The sequence below is a fragment of the Nerophis lumbriciformis genome, linkage group LG08, assembly GCF_033978685.3.
Source record: "Nerophis lumbriciformis linkage group LG08, RoL_Nlum_v2.1, whole genome shotgun sequence".
Classification (NCBI taxonomy): Eukaryota; Metazoa; Chordata; class Actinopteri; order Syngnathiformes; family Syngnathidae; genus Nerophis; species Nerophis lumbriciformis.
The window spans coordinates 2,544,596-2,562,500 of NC_084555.2; the positions used below are offsets into that span (position 1 = coordinate 2,544,596).

The following is a 17,905-nucleotide window of genomic DNA, read 5'->3' on the forward strand; positions in this document are numbered from 1 at the left end:
CTGCGAAACAGGCTTGTATGAATGATATAGCCTCTGTATTTTACTGACCTAATATATATAAATATATATGCATATATATATATGTATGTATATATATATATATATATATATACACATGTATATATATGTATATATATATACACATGTATATATATATATATATATATATATATATATATATATATATATATGTATGTGTGGGGGAAAAAATCACAAGACTATTTCATCTCTACAGGCCTGTTTCATGAGGGGGGGTACCCTCAATCGTCAGGAGATTTTAATGGGAGCATTCGCATACCATGGTTTATATAGGGCACAGAGTGGGTGGGTACGGGCTGGCCTAGGGGCGTGGTGATTGGCTCATGTGTTACCTAGGAGGTGTTTCCGTCTATGGCGGCATGTTGTTACAATTTCGCTGCGCTTGTTGAGGGATGACAGGTCTGGACGGTAAATAATAAACAGTTTCTCTTTCAAGCATAGGTTGCATCTTTTATTACCACTATTGTAAGGTGTGCTGGATGCAAGAATTTGCCATGTTATTGAATATTCAACATTATTGTCTTTGAGGTCCCAAATGTGTTTGCTGAGTTCTGTGGTATTTCGCAGGTTTTTGTTCCTGAAAGAAGCCTTGTGATTGTTCCATCTGGTTTTGAATTCTCCCTCGGTTAATCCTACATATGTGTCGGATGTGTTAATGTCCTTGCGTATTACCTTAGATTGGTAGACAACTGATGTTTGTAAGCACCCCCCGTTGAGAGGGCAATCAGGTTTCTTTCAACAGTTACAGCCTTTGGAGTCGCTCTGTATGGGGGCCGACGGCTCATTTGCAATTGTTTTGTTGTGGTTTGAGATGATTTGTCGTATATTGTTCATGCAGCTGTAGCTCAATTTAATGTTGTTCTTGCGAATGCTCCCATTAAAATCTCCTGACGATTGAGGGTACCCCCCCTCATGAAACAGGCTTGTAGAGATGAAATAGTCTTGTGATTTTTTTCCCACACATACATATATTGCGCTCTACTACGGTATCGAGCACTATTTTTTGGATAACCTTATTAAGACATATATATATATATATATGTATATGTATATTTATGTGTATATATGTATATATATATGTATGTGTGTGTGTGTGTGTGTGTGTGTGTGTGTGTGTATATATATATATATTAGGGCTGCAACTAACGATTAATTTGGTAATCGATTAATCTGTCGATTATTACTTCGATTAATCGATTAATAATTGGACAAAAGAGACAAACTACATTTCTATCCTTTCCAGTATTTTATTGGGGGAAAAACAGCATACTGGCACCATACTTATTTTGATTATTGTTTCTCAGCTGTTTGTACATGTTGCAGTTAATAAATAAAGGTTTATTAAAAAAAAAAAAATTTTTTTAAAAATTGCCTCTGCGCATGCGCATAGCATAGATCCAAAGAGTCAATGACTAAATTAGTCGCCAACTATTTTTATAATCGATTTTAATATATATTATATATATAATATATATATATCCATCCATTTTCTACCGCTTATTCCCTTTGGGGTCGCGGGGGGGGCGCTGGAGCCTATCTCAGCACCAATATATATATATATATATATACATACATACATACACATACATATTATATACATACATACATACACATACATATTATATACATACATACATATTATATACATACAGCCATGGTCAAATGTTTACATACACTTGTAAAGGACATAATGTCATGGCTCTCTTGAGTTTCCAATCATTTCTACAACTCTTATTTTTTTTTTGTGATAGAGTGATTGGAGCACATACTTGTTGGTCACAAAAAAAACATTCATGAAGTTTGGTTCTTTTATGAGTTTATTATGGGTCTACTGAAAATGTGAGCAAATCTGCTGGGTCAAAAGTATACATACAGCAATGTTAATATTTGATTACATGTCCCTTGGCAAGTTTCACTGCAATAAGGCGCTTTTGGTAGCCATCCACAGGGTTCTGGTTGAATTTTTGATCACTCCTCTTGACAAAATTGGTGCAGTTCAGCTAAATTTGTGGTTTTCTGATATGGACTTGTTTCTTCAGCATTGTCCACACGTTTAAATCAGGACTTTGGAAGGTCATTTTAAAACATTAATTCTAGCCTGATTTAGCCATTCCTTTACCACTTTTGACGTGTGTTTGTGGTCATTGTCCCTTTGGAACACCCAACTAAGCCCAAGACCCAACCTCCGGGCTGATGATTTTAGGTTGTCCTGAAAAATTTAAAAGGTAATCCTCCTTTTTCATTGTCCCATTTACTCTCTGTAAAGCATCAGTTCCATTGGCAGCAAAACAGGCCCAGATCATAATACTACCACCACCATGCACCTCCAGAAGGTCTTATCTTTGTCCATGTGATGTCAGATGAAACAAAAATTGAGCTGTAAAGACGTCAAGCGCAACCCAGGCACCGAAACATGGCACCACTGGATCTTACGTGAATCTGTTCCCAGTAGCACCGGGTGGTTTCGGTCTGTGCCAAAAAGCCTCGTATCTGGTGTAAATGTAGTCAAACCGGATGTATAGCGTAGCGCTTATATTTTGAAGCCAGAAAAGTGTGTAATTCCTTTGAGCAAACGTCGGTTTTGACCTGAGTCGTGACAGTCCATCTGTAACCACTGAGGCATTGGGTGTAATACATCTTACTAATGTTGTCCAGATGATGAGTTTCCTATTTAATAATTCCCAATAGAGGTGTGACGTTTGCTGCTCATGCCCCAACTATAAATATGTACCTAATAAATGAATATCAACTTTAAGAGCAAGTGATGGCAGACACTATATGGAGGTAATGAAGACACAACAAAGGAGACAAAAATCGAAATAAAATGCAAAACAATCCTTCAAATCGCTTGTTGTTTGCCAGAATGAAGACAACTCTTTAGAAGAAGCCAGTCATTACTGCTAAAAACCTAATCATTTAAGGATGTGCAAATTATTCCATGTATTATCTTGAAACTGCAGGTATTGTAACTTAAAAATAACCACGATGGCTGTCAAACTAAGTTATTAACGGTCACTAAACGGTTTGTTTTTCATCACAAGAGGGAAAACATTTAGGAAAATTGAGACATTAGGGTCTTTTGTCGCATTTTATTGAAACATGCACATTGATGACAGTGACATTATTTCAAATATCCCAGCTCCCTTCCTTGGACCAAGCTGCAGTTTCCAGTCCATATTCAAAGTGGTTCCCCATTCACAATGTCTCCTTCAAAGGTGATGGTGAGACCAGAGGATGGGGGTGTCAAGTTAGAATAAAAAGCAGTGGATGATAATTCCCTTGTTGGTCTTTACAAAAACAAGTTAGACCCTCGTGTTTTGTTTGACCTTGATTTAAAGGAATATAACAGAATAAAATTAGAATAGAACCACACTTAGCCGCAAAGACTATAACACTCTCTTTAGCGGTTGTAGATGAAAAGCTTTGATAAGATGGATTTAGTCAGTGTGTCATTGAAGAAGGGACCTCACATAAAAGCTGCATTCTGACCAACGTGACGTGTCCTTTTGGTTGTGTTCGTCTTTGGCCGTGCTTATTTCTTCTTAGGCGCGTTGGGTGTGTTGAATTTGAAGAAGATAATGTCCCCGTCCTCCACCACGTAGTTCCTGCCCAGTTGTCTGTATTTCCCCGCCGCCTTGTCCAAAGTAAGACACAAGAAGACCAGTGTTGGACAGACGGCGATCATGTGCGTTCGAACAAATAAAAATACCTTGACTGCATTTTCGTTGCCCTCTTCTTTGAAGTCCGAGTACTTCATGACTTCCGCCATGATGAAACCTTTCTCGAAGTCGGTGTGGATCTTTCCGGCTGCCTGAGGAGCTCTGCTGCCTTTCTGTTGGGTGCGAACGCCACAGAACATCAGTTCATAATATATCCCAAATCCAAAACAAGTCTTGCGGGACAATGTACCAGATGACCAGAGTTTGTCTAAAAAAACAAAATATACCTTCAAACTTGTAATTATTGTTCAAAATTGTACTTTGTAACTATCAATATACCGTATTTTCCGCACTATAAGGCGCACCTAAAAACCACAAACTTTCTCAAAAGCTGACAGTGCGCCTTATAACCCGGTGCGCTTTATATATGGATAAATATTAAGATTCATTTTCATAAAGTTTAGGTCTCGCAACTACGGTAAACAGCCGCCATCTTTTTTCCCCGTAGAAGAAGTGCGCGGTGCATGCTGGGATATGTGACGTTTCATTTCCATTTGTGTGTTTATGTAAAGACCCCAAAATGGCTCCTATTAAGTGTGTTGTCTGTCTAATTATAAATAATGCAGACGAGGCGTGTTAACTGAGTTCTCAACGTTTTCTCACAGCGTGCTCATAACCACATTCGAACTCCCAGCATACAACAACGCTTCTCAGGGCTACCGCGCATGCTCGTAACTATCGTTGCATGCTGGGTAGTGTAGTTGTTATATTTGCTAGCTCATAACAGCACATTGAGAGACACGCTTACGCGCTTAATTCAATACTCGCCGTCATTCCGGGTGGATTGACAAAAGACCTCCAGCCGCTAGATATTGGTGTCAACAGGGCATTCGAAGCTAGACTGCTAACTGCGTGGGAACAATGGAAGACAGAAGGCGAACACACCTTCACTAAGACGAGGAGGCAGCGCCAGACGACGCCAACATCTGCCAGTGGATCGTAAATTTGCCCAACTTTCACTTCGGACACCGAAGACGAAGGATTTACGAATGAAGAATAACTTCAGAAAGTGAGCGCTATGTTTATTTTGTGTGTTGTGACATTAACGTTCGAGCAACATTATGTTGCTATTGCTCTGCACTATTTTGAATTTTACTATGTTTGTGATTGCACATTTGCGTACATTTTGGGAGTGAACAGAGTTGTTAGAACGCTGGTTTTTAATATATTATTAAAGTTTGACTGACCTATCTGACTGTTTTTTTGACATTCCCTTTAGCGCAGCGTAGGCGCGGCTTATAGTCCGGGGCGGCTTATTGGTGGACAAAGTTATGAAATATGTAATTCATTGAAGGTGCGGCTAATAATCCGGTGCGCCTTATAGTGCGGAAAATACGGTAGCATTAAAGTGCTTCCCCCTCAGAGAAATATGAATTAAGTTTACACATTAAGTGTACACAAACATTTTTTAATTTTTTTTTTACTTAGCAATATTCATTGGCAGTTTTTTTCAAACTGCCATCAGACTGTTGAACTCCAAAAAAATTACTTAACAGGCTACATAGTGCAATAAGCTGAGTAGATCTCACATTGCAATATTAAATATAATACAATTTTTATTACTGTTTTATAGTATGTTTTTTCAGCAATAGGTTGAGTGTAATGAGCCTTTTTCATAGTTATATTGATTTATTAATAGCATTTCCAACCGCTTAAAACTTTAAATTTACATTTTAAACCTAGAGCTGGCTGATAAAACGATATCAATACATATATATTGTGAAAGACACGTAATCGACATCAGTAAAAAACAGTGGTGGGCCGTCAGGGCCAGCAAGGCCTTCTCTGCTGGCCTAACATAACCAGAAATCATGATCATAATTAAAGATAAAAGTACATTTTTAATTTACTTTCCCTAAATATCTAAAAGTATTCATATTCTCTTCATGTCATATTATGCTCTTTCCAGTGCTGTTGTTTTTAGGTTGGAGTTTGTATCCAATCAGAATTCAGCTAGCTTATGTTGCCATGCTGTACCAAATCTGCCCGGGGCCTTCAGAATCAACAATGCAGGCGTCTGTGCAGTGTAAGTGAACGGGGACATACAGTTGATAGACAATTGCGATAGCCAATCCGATCACGAGTTGTTGTCAGCCTTCTAGCTGGCCTTACGCTGTGATTGGATACTCACTTGGGAGTCCCAAGTGAGTATCCAATCACAAGTTGCCAAAACAGGAAGTGGCACCGGAGCAAAATGTTAATTAGGTGGCAGATATATATTTGCAAGGCCATTTTCAAGAAGGATACTTAAGAGAAACTACATCTTGTGAAACGAGGTCGGCCAACACCGGACGCTATCTTGGCGGTGAAATGGTTTGCCCGCCACTTTCACACGAATCAACAGACTACTACGAGCGGTACCACTGGCTTATACGGCGTCGAATGGGTGCTACAAATTGTGAGTTTCATTTGTTTTATACAATTCTTTTAATTTTGACAGTACCACATAATTGCTGAAGCGGGTTTATCGAATGTTAAATGCGCCGAAACATAGACCGTTTTGTACACTGTTGAGGGAATTCAATGCGCAGTAGCGTGCGAGTGTGTTTCTGTATAGTATCTCCAGCCGTGTGCATGTGGTGACATAAATTACGGTATTTTGAGAGGTGAAGTCGGAATAAGTAGGACATCACTGAAGGCCTCGGTGAGAAACGCACGACCCGCCACTGGTAAAAAAAATGTGTTTGATAGAACGTTAGATTTTTTTTTTTTCGTCGGAAGAAAAAGGAAGTTGCAAAGCAAGGTTGGTTGCATGAACAAAGGCATTCGCTCTCTGGTATCCAAGCAAAACATGAAGTGATCAGTGAGAGTGACACGCTAACAGCCAATCGGGTACCAAACAGTATCAACTATCACGTTTGGTTGCACCATCTTGTTGTCTCGCAGTTGACTGTTTGCATGGGGTGAGAAGAGAAACTAAAAATGAGTGCTGCAGAGAGCGAAGAAATTGTCGATAAAACAGGAAACGTCACCTCGACAATATGGTAGTTGTTTGACATTTTAAACAGGCCGTAGTCAGAACAAAGACCACACCACCTTAGCCGTGCTCACCCAGAGCACACTGCTGATCTATAACTTCCTGCCACTAAACCTGCAGAAAATACTTATTTTTAGGTATCTCCATGTTTACTTTTTAACACTTTGCACTATTTTCTTACACTTCATAAAGGATTTCTTACCTCTTGCATGGATTTCACTGACGTTACGTCCAGCTCACGTCCCGTCCATCGAATATGCGTTGTGCTCAAGCTAACTCTGTTCTCAATGGGTATTAGGCGCCATTTAGCCTTTCTCAAAGAAAAAATGCCCTATGCTTGTGTTGTTTTTGGCTGCGCAGATTGTTCAAATCACGAAAAGGACAAACATTTCTTTAGCGTTCCTCAAACAGTTAATCAGAGAGGGCGGAAGAGTGCAAGAGAAAAGCATGAAGCTCACACTCCAGTACAAGGGAGCAGAGTCGAAAAATGCACACATTTGCAGCGATCACTTTGTTAAAGGTTTGTTTGATATACTTTTATCGTTTATTATTTCCCATTTAAGTATTATCTAGATTATATTTGTATTTCTTAAACACGTTTGCTACGAGTATCTCGAAAAGCACCAACTCGGTGATTCTAAATAAAAGAAAGCAAATGTGAGTAAAACCTGAAAGAGTTAAGCTTTTACCAAGAGCAACAATCACAAATGAAGCTTTCAGCACATACACATTGTTGACATCTATAATTATATTTTGATAAAAACGGGTAAAAACACTACTCGTAAACGGCGCGTGCAACAGCAACAAAAAACACGGCAGGAAACGCAAAGTTAAATCATGAAATGCAACCTTCAGCCTATCTTATTCCACACTGTGTTTTTAGTCAGCGAATCTCGGTTCTTCCTCTTGTTAAAGCGCCTTATGTTATTTTCTATTTATTATTGATTACCGTTCACCTTTATTGCCTATCTGTCTATTACTGCCTTTCTTAATACTTGTCGGGACCTGAGTCCAAATTTCGTACTGTATATGTGCAAGTGTGTACGAGTATGACAAATAAAGCTCCTTGAAATTAATGTCCTTGACCCAGCCACACACAAATAAGTTGAAAACCTCCATGTTTTTCCAAGTTTCTATCTGTTTTGTCTTGTAAAATGGCGTCTGGAGCACTATAGTTCAATATGTCTGAGAACGCGACCAACGTTTAATCTTTGATATCACTCTTCAAATCTTTTTTTTGATAAAGTATAGGAATTTATTCCATTGCGTAGTTAGATTTTTTGCTCATATTTGCTTTTTGCAGGAAGGTTTAAGCCTCTTTTGTACTCAGATAGTTTGTGCACTGCTTGCTGTATAACAGCCATCTTGGCTTGGTTGACCACCAGTGGTTTTCACTTCCGGAAAGAAGTCACGTGACGAAATACAAGCAATTCCTTATTTTTGCACTTTTATTTTAGGAATTTTTTTTTTTTAATTTTGAGATTTTACAATGTTGTTTTCATTGATTGAGTGTTTTCCATGGTTGTGTTGATATTTCCTTTCCTTTCTGCCTTAATTGGTGAGGGAAATATAATAGGAAGGTTACATTTTAATCAAAATGTTACAATTTTTCTCCTGGTTCTTATTTTCAAAAGGTCATAAAAAATATCAGTAATATAAAACACTTATATTGTGATACAGTTTTCAGCCATATTGCCCAGCCCTATGTGATTGGTATTGGCAGGGGCGTCACAAGCTTTTAAGGACAGGGGGGGGGGGGGGTTAGCCCCCAGGAGATGTACAGGGTGCGAGGGAACGTAGCGCACGAGCACAAAACTTCACAAACGGCTAACAAAGACTTAGAAATTATTCATTGTTATTATTATTATTTTTTTTAAAATGCACAGGACGAAATGAAATGGCTTTTAACCATTTTTTTTCTTTTTCTTTTTATGTATTTATTCATTTTACATTTTATATTAAATGTCTTGGTTTTTCCTCCCTCTGAAAATCCTATGAAATGTTTAACAAGCCATCCTACAATAATACAACAGCTATTAATGTAACAATACAATAAAACAAATATATTTAATGATGTTTTTTTCATTATTTTAACAATAGGCTAATGTATATTACTTTATATAGATTCTACAAGAAACACAAAACTTAAAAACTAAATTATTTACAATTGCACACACAAGGTTTCGTGCAGCTTCACTCATTGTAAAGGAAGATAATGTGCTTCGTACACCTGCAGGACCGCAAGCAAGGTCGCAGAGAAAATGCGGACTGGAATTTGAGTGATATGGGCATTTTCTATATGAACAAGTGGAATGGATTGGATACCGACGCACTAAAGGGGCTCTCTACCTTACGCTATGAAGTGAGGGGAAACTGAGTGAATAATAACAGGTTATATGATTTATTTAAACTCATATTCGGGCCGCTTTATAATGAATTTGTCGGCATGTATTTGTAAAAAATATATATATATATACTGTATATAACACCAAATTATTTAGGGGGGGGCTTAAGAATATTTTAGGGGGGCTTGAGCCCCCCTAAAATAGGCCTAACAACGCCAATGGGTATTGGTATCAAACGATCTCACTTACCGTATTTTTCGAACTATAAGTCGCAGTTTTTTTCATAGTTTGGCCGGGGGTGCGACTTATACTCAGGAGCGACATATGTGTGAAATTATTAACACATTACCGTAAAATATCAAATAATATTATTTAGCTCATTCACGTAAGAGACTGGACGTATAAGATTTCATGGGATTTAGCGATTAGGAGTGACAGATTGTTTGATAAACGTATAGCATGTTCTATATGTTATAGTTATTTGAATGACTCTTAACATAATATGTTACGTTAACATACCAGGCACGTTCTCAGTTGGTTATTTATGCCTCATATAACGTACACTTATTCAGCCTGTTGTTCACTATTCTTCATTTATTTTAAATTGCCTTTCAAATGTCTATTCTTGGTGTTGGGTTTTATCAAATAAATTTCCCCAAAAAATGCAACTTATACTCCAGTGCGACTTATATATGTTTTTTCCTTCTTTATTATGCATTTTTGGCCGGTGCAACTTATACTCCGAAAAATACGGTAGTCTTTAGCATTTTTGCACTAAGTCCTAAGACCGCAGCCCGTTCCTGTCATATAGAAGATGTCTGACTGGTGTAAACAAAGTGGTTTTGTTCAATTTCTCTTAGATGACTCACCCGAACGGTCCATGCTCGCACCTCATCCGGTCCCGCTGTGAAGAAGTACTCCAATTGTAATGTTGCGTAGCCAGTCTTTATTATTTTGGTCAGAACACTAAGAGGACAAAAAAAACAACATTCAAAGTTGTATGATGTTGGTTTAGCGTATTCAAGATTAGACTAATGTCACACGTGCATTTAATCTATTCCCACCGCCACTAATAAATTAATGAGCTACTATTACGCACAACTTCCAATCCATCCAATAAGAATGCAGCGTGCCTCACCTCTGTGTCTTCTGCTCCTCACAGTATTTCTTCTGCTCCTCCTCCTCCATGTCAAACAGTTTGGACTCCAAGGCTCCGCTAAGGGGGATTACCATGGCGCCGGGGTCGTGAGCATCAACCCACTCCTTGATTTTGGCCAACCTGAAAGCAGCAAGGAGATATTGGAGTTTCAAAACGACACCTACACACACCATTACATGCGCACATACCACTTGTTCTTTTTTCTGATGTAATCCTTCTCCGACAGGTTGACCAGGTAGATCATTGGTTTGGATGTCAGGAAGAGGTATTTATTCAAAACCTCAATCTGGAAAGTAAAAAAAAAAAATACTCGGTCACAAATCCGCTGGCCGTTTCAACCCAGTTAACACATAACGTTAAAATAATTGTAGCTAATGCTTAGCCCATGGAACATGGAACATTACCATTAATGCCACATTTTACAACTGTCTATTACTTTATTCAACATACATAATTACCATATTTTATAGACTATAGAGCGCATACAGTAAATTCTAGAATACATTTTTCCCCCAAATATTAGCCGCACTGGACTATATGCTGCAAATATATACGTTGTGAAATTAATTATTTACACATAAATATTATATAAATGCTCATTTAAGCTGTTATTTGTTTTTTACAGCTCAAGACCACCACCATCGTGCCCCTGCCAAAGAAAAACACTGACCTGTCTGAATGACTATCGCCCTGTTGCACTCACTTATTATTATTATTATTAGCCTTTATTTAACCAGGTAAAATCCCATTGAGATCAAAGATCTCTTTTCCAAGGGAGACCTGGCCAAGAGGGCAGCAGCAAGGTTACATTAAAAACAGTAAACAAATACATAAAACATCACATTTACAACATTAAAACTTGCTCACATGACACATGTGCATACAGACAAGGTAGACTGCAGTCCTTTCACAGAAGCTTTAAACTCATTCAACGTAACTAGGGTTTGAAGTTTAATATTCGATTGTAGGTTATTCCAAGCCTTCGGTGCTGAAAACCTAAATGCTTTCTTGCCCAGTTCCATACCTGCCAACTTTTGAAATCAGAAAAACCTAGTAGCCAGGGTCCAGGGGCCGTAGGCCCCGGTAGGTCCAGGACAAAGTCCTGGTGGGGGGTTCCTTCGCCCCCGACGCAAAATGATTATTAGCATTCAGACAGGTTAAAATGTTGCTAAAACCATCACTTTTCTATCAGTCACAGTGACTTTTCAAAACAAAAATATTACAGCAAAAATCATATGGGTTGATTGACATGTTTATTCTGTAAACTAACTTCAATAGTTTGAAATTATTTTGACAGTTAATGCCAGTTATCCTGTCAACCTTTCACAAGACTTCAATTTGTTAATTGAAAGTATAAACAGTATAAACACTTTTTACAGTAAACAAATGGTAAAACAGTACTAAACAATTCCATTAAAAAAAAAATTGGTGTCATTATTAACTTTCTGTCCAAGCTTGTATAATCTACTGCCTTGTTCAATTGTAAAAAATATTCTGTGCCTAAAATTCACATTTCTATCACAATTATCATACTGTAAACATGGTAAGCTAACTTCATTAAAATCAATAGTCCTGTCAATAGCATGGAATTACAATTCAAATGTAGTTTTTTTGTAAGCCTTTCAAAGGAATTCAAAATATGAAAAATTAATGAAAATTAATTTAAGCCATCAGAGACTTGAAAAGTGGCACATCACATCTCTAATGTAATCATTTTAACTTTTCAACAGTAATAGCACTAAGGACATACTTCTGTATTTTGGTAGTTATGCTGTCAACATTTAACATGATTTCTTCAACTTGGACTTGAAAGCATAAATAGTATAAACACTTTTAACAGTATAACAGTACTAAACAATTCCAATAGATAACATTGGTGTCATTACCTTTTTGTGGCTAAAATCCAAATTTATTCTATCAGATTGATCATACTGCAAAAATGATATGGTAACTTTATGATAAGTTTACTTCATTAAAATGTAATTCAATAGCATCATTAGCATGGAACTACAATTCAATTGCAGTTTTCTGTAAGCCTTTCAAAAGAATTGAAGAAGAATTAATGAAAATGAATTTTTCGAGTCGGGAAATATTTTCCGAAATAACTGTCCCATGTGATCAGCCAGTGCGATTGGAAGTCCATGCTCAATTATTGCCTCCGTAAATAAAACTTCGGCATTTATCACATCCAAAGAATCTGTTTGGGCGACGAAAAACGTTGAAAGTTTTCCACTTGTATCGCTAGCAACGGCATTAGACTTGTGTTTTTTTGTCCCAACGTGGTCTTTTACATCGCTAATTCCTCCGTGTCCGATCGAAAAATCTTGTCTGCACAAGGTGCAATTCGCGTAGTTTTCACCCTTTTTGGAACGGAAAATTATTCCCGGATAGGCTTTTGAATATTCTTCACGGAATGACTGCAGTTTTCTTTTCGGTTTAAGACTCGTTTGCGATTTTTATCCGGCTGTTTCCATGATCGTTCGCTCGTTTGGAAACAATGGCAACTGGTGCCTCGTGCTTGGCAGCGGTGCTATAAATAGCCTCGCGCATGGCATTCGGAATGGCTCGATAGGAAGTTACGGGAAGCAGTGTCGATTGTCATTGTTGTTACGTGATTTCGTGAATAAAACTTTTTTAAATATTTTTTTTTAATTAATGAAAAACCGTATTTGTTATCACTGCAACCGTAACCCGGAATAGGTTGATGAAAACCGTACTAATTACGGGAAAACCGGAGTAGTTGGCAGGTATGCAGTTCAGTTCTTACTTTGGGGACGACAAATTTCAGAACATTCATTGAACGAAGATTGTGACTTCCTTGTTTCTTTGTAAAAAGACAAGACAGATAAGATGGAGTGATACCCTGAATGGTTTTGCAGATGAAAACATACCAATGATTGAGGCGTCGAGCACATAAAGATGTCCAGTTAACCATTGAGTATAACACACAATGGTGAGTAAGGGGAGCGCAGTTGGTGATGAATCTCAGTGCCCCGTGGTACATACTATCCCAATAGTGATGAAGTGCTTCGAGAGGATAGTCATGTCACACATCAAGAAGACCATCCCAGACACACTGGACCCTCTACAGTTTGCCTACAGGCAGAACCAGTCCACTGAGGATGCAGTCAACACCGTCATCCACACCACCCTCACCCACTTAGAGGGCAAGGACACCTATGCCAGGCTATTATTCATTGACTACAGCTCTGCTTTTAACACGGTCATCCCACAAAACACAAAAACTCACTGCTAAACTCCTCACTGTTGGTCTGACACCGGCTCTCTGTGACTGGGTCCTGAACTTTCTCACAAACCGGCCCCAGTCAGTCAGAATCGGCAACCAGACATCAGGCACAAAGGTTGTAAGCATAGGGACCCCCCAAGGCTGCGTGCTGAGCCCCCTATTGTACACCCTCTTCACACACGACAGTGTGGCCTTCCAGAACAACACCAGTATCATCAAGTTTGCAGATGATACTACGGTCGTCGGACTGATCACCGGGGGAGCTAAGGCAGTATACAGAAGGGAGGTAGCGGAACTGGTGGCCTGGTGGTCTCTCCTTGAACACAGACAAGACCAAGGAGATGATTATTGACCCACAGAGAAGGAGTACCTACTACACACCTCTGTACATAGGGGGGACAAAGGTGGACAGGGACCGACATCAGCGAGGACCTCACCTGGGATCACAACACGCAACAAACAATAAAGAAAGCCCAGCAGCGACTGTCCTTCCTAAGAAGGCTGAGAAAATTTGGCATGCCACCCAAAATTCTCAGCAACTTCTAAAGACGTACGGTTGAGAGCGTCCTTACCAGCTCAATCACGGTCTGGTATGGAAACTGCACTGCTAAGGACAGGAAGGCACTCTAGCGAGTGATTAAAACTGCTCAGTGCATATCAGGAGCAGCCTTCCCCTCACTACAGGACATGTACTCTACCAGGGCCACCAGGAGAGCACACGACATCATAAAGGACAGTACACACCCCCAGCACAGTCTCTTCAGCCTCCTACCATCAGGCAGACGATACAGGAGCCTGAAATCCAGGACTACGAGACTGACAAACAGTTTCTACCCACAGGCCATCAGGCTTGTGAATGCTAACTTGTGAATGCTAGCCCCCCGCCCCCCCATTTTACTTTTGTCTTTTTGAACAATAGACAGCTACCATGACCACCCCCGAACTGTGAACCATCACTGTAGACACTTTTCACCTTTGTTCACTAAAGACACTTTAACTGCTGCTGTGACCAAATGTCACCTCCATATTTATACTGTTGACTGTCAATCAGAATGTGCAATAATTTTATGTTACTTACTGTGCCTTGTATATACATTTTTATTTTTATTTTTAGCTAAGTACCGTGTGACTTGTTGAAGGGTGGACTAGCAAAGTAAGATTTTCATTGTACGGCAAACTGTTTAACTGTGCATATGACAATAAACAATCTTGAATCTATATACACCTCATATGTTTCCATACAGTGCCTGTAACACGGCAGTAAAACAGCTGGTCAAACAAAACAGAAGTCATCGTCATGGACCCACTAGCTGCAGAAGCGAGCTCTCCAATCAGCTAAACAGACTCAATAACTCCACAGTGTCGTTTTAGTGAATTTACTGAGAAATTTGTGAAACTGAAACAATACAGATAGAATGTCATTGTTCCCAGTTAGGGAAGAAATCTTGCCCCAAGTGGAGGAGTTCAAGTACCTCGAAGTCTTGTTCACGAGTGAGGGAAGAGTGGCTCATCAGATCGACAGGTGGATCGGTGTGGCGTCTTTTCAGTGATGCAGACACTATATCGATCCGTTGTGGTAAAGAAGGATTTGAGCCGGAAGGCAAAGCCCCCAATTTACCGGATGATCTACGTTCCCATCGTCACCTATGGTCATGAGGTTTGGGTTATAACCGAAAAGACAAGATCACAGGTGCAAGCGGCCGAAACAATTTTTCCTCCGTCCGGTGGCGGGGCTCTCCCTTAGAGATAGGGTGAGAAGCTCTGTCATTCGGGAGGATCTCAAAGTAAAGCCGCTGTTCCTCCACATCGAGAGGAGCCAGATGAGGTGGTTTGAGCATCTGGTCAAGATGCCACCTGGACGCCTCCCTGGGGAGGTGTTTAGGGTACGTCCAACCGGAAGGAGGCCACAAGGAAGACCCAGGACATGTTGGGAAGACTATGTCTCCAGGCTGGCCTGGGAACGCCTCGGGAGCCCGCAGGAGGAGCTGGACAAAGAGGCTGGGGAGAGGGAAGTCTGGGCTTCTCTACTTAGGCTGCTCCCCCCGCGACCCAACCTCAGATAAGTGGAAGAAAATGGATGGATGAAAAAATAAAAAACTAAGAAATCACATGTACATAAGTATTCACAGCCTTTGCTTTGCAGCTCAAAAGTGAGTTCAGGTGCATCCTGTTTCAACTGATCATCCTAGAGATGTTCCTACAGCTTAATTGGAGTCCACCTGTGGTAAATTCCGTTGATTGGACATGATTTGGAAAGGCACACAACTGTCTTAATATAAAAGGTCCTACTTTTGACAAAGCATGGTAAAGCACAAACCAAGGATGAAGTCGAAGGAATTGTCTGTAGACTTGTGAGACAGGATTATCTCGATGCACAAATCTGGGGAAGGCTACAGAAAAATGTATTTTGCCTTGAATATCCCAGTGGGGACAGTGTAAATGGAGGACATTTTGAACCACCAGGACTCTGCCGAGAGATGGCCAGCCTAAACTGAGCAATCGGGAGAGAAGGGCCCTAGTAAGGGAGGTGACCAAGAACCCGATGGTCACTCTGTCAGAGCTACAGTATTCTTCTGTGGAGAGATGAGAACCTTAAAGAAGGACAACCATCTCTGCAGCGATCCACCAATCAGGCATGTATGGTAGAATAGCCAGATGGAAACCATTCCTTAGTAAAAAAACAAATAACAGCTTGCCTGGAGCTGCACCTGAAAGACTTTCAGACCATAAGACACAAAATTCTCTGGTCTGATGAGACAAAGATAGAACTCTTTGCCATTAATGTCACACGTCATGTTTGGAAGAAACCAGGCCCAGCTCATCACCAGAACAATACCACTCCTATAATGAAGCATGATTGTGGCAGTATCATGCTGTGGGGATGTTTTTCGTCGCGGCAGGAACTGGGAGACAATTCAGGATAGAAGGAAAGATGAATGCAGCACTGTACAGAGACATCCTGGATGAAAAACTCAGACTGGGGCAATGGTTAATTTTTTTAGCAGGACAACAACCATAAGCACACAGCCAAGATGTTAAAGGAATGGCTTCAGGACAACTCCGTAAATGTCCTTGAGTGGCCCAACCAGAACCCAGACTTGAATCCAATTAAACATCTCTGGAGAGATCTGAAGATGGCTGTGCACCTACGCTTCCCATCCAACCTGATGGAGCTTGAGAGATGCTGCAAAGAGGAATGGGCAAAGAAGAATGAGCGAAACTGCCCAAAGAAAGGTGTGCCAAGCGTATGGCATCATATTCAAAAAGACTTGAGGCTGTAATAGCAGCCAAAAGTGCATCAACTAAGTATTGAGCAAAGGCTGTGAATACTTATGTACATGTAATTTCTTAGTTTTTATTTTTAATACATTTTTTAAAAACAACAATGAAAATGTTAACATTGTCATTAGTGGGTATTGTGTGTAAAAATTTTGAGGACAAAAAGGTATTTATTGCATTTTGGAATGAGGCTGTAACATCACAAAATGTAGAAAAAGTAAAGCGCTGCGAATACTTTCCGAATGCATTGTATATGCCAAATAATATTTTGTGATTAGGCCTGGGCGATATGGCCTAAAAATAAAATCCCTGTTTTTCACCAAAAATTAGATTTACGATTTTTTTCAGATTTTTTTCTCTACTTTTTTTAAAGAACTCATTGAATACAAATGACAGAGATCATTCAAAACGTTTTTTTCTTTTATTTGATCAAAAACTAGTATATTGAAACACTGCATACATTCCATCTTACTTCTAGCAAAATTATTGTTCTTTTTAGACCAGATATACATTTTACTCTTTATGAAATAATTTTCAAAGAACTAACGAGTCTTGAATAAAATACTTCCGTCAACAAAAATGTAACATTGCATGCAAATAAATAACTATCTCCAACATTAGGATTATTAGTGAAAACTTTAAACTTCAGTCTTGAATAGAATACATCCGTAAATAAAATGTAGTATTATACATTGTATGCAAATACATAAAGTAACATTTTGAGAAGTGTATAGTTTCAGTAAGTCAAGTAGATAAACCCAGGCTTTTTTTCCCCCAATCCCCATCTTAGTGGTGGAAAATTACTTTTAAAAGTAACTATAGTTTCTCGTTAATTTACCAAAAAATATTTGAATTACTCTTTCATTATTTGAATTACTAAGGAAAGTAATTAATGAGTTACTTAAAAAAAAAAATTCTAATATCTGGCTTATACAATTGAAAGATGTATTATACTTCAGTAGAGTGTGTGTGAGTGTGTCTTTAAAAGGCAAGCCTGTTGCCTAGTGACGTGTGACGTCAGCGCCTATCGAGCGCAGCAGCTCATTGCTCACTTGTGTGTGTGTTAGCTTAGCAGGCGCAGTTTGTCAGATATTCCATCAGCTCTGTTGAATGTTTTCACTGCATTGTGTTACTTCCGGT

General features: G+C 39.2%; 1 protein-coding gene across 1 annotated transcript in view; it reads right to left on the minus strand.

The window, feature by feature from the left end:
• Positions 1 to 3,113: 3,113 nt before the first annotated feature.
• Positions 3,114 to 17,905, minus strand: part of ola1 (Obg-like ATPase 1) — a 24,248-nt gene continuing 9,456 nt past the window's right edge. The window contains exons 7-11 of the mRNA XM_061968128.2: positions 10,428 to 10,525; positions 10,219 to 10,359; positions 9,950 to 10,046; positions 3,749 to 3,871; positions 3,114 to 3,673 (exon numbers count right to left, since the gene is read on the minus strand). Of these exons, the coding sequence (XP_061824112.1) occupies positions 3,572 to 3,673; positions 3,749 to 3,871; positions 9,950 to 10,046; positions 10,219 to 10,359; positions 10,428 to 10,525 (561 nt within the window). The 3' untranslated portion in view covers positions 3,114 to 3,571. The remainder of the gene's footprint in view (positions 3,674 to 3,748; positions 3,872 to 9,949; positions 10,047 to 10,218; positions 10,360 to 10,427; positions 10,526 to 17,905) is intronic.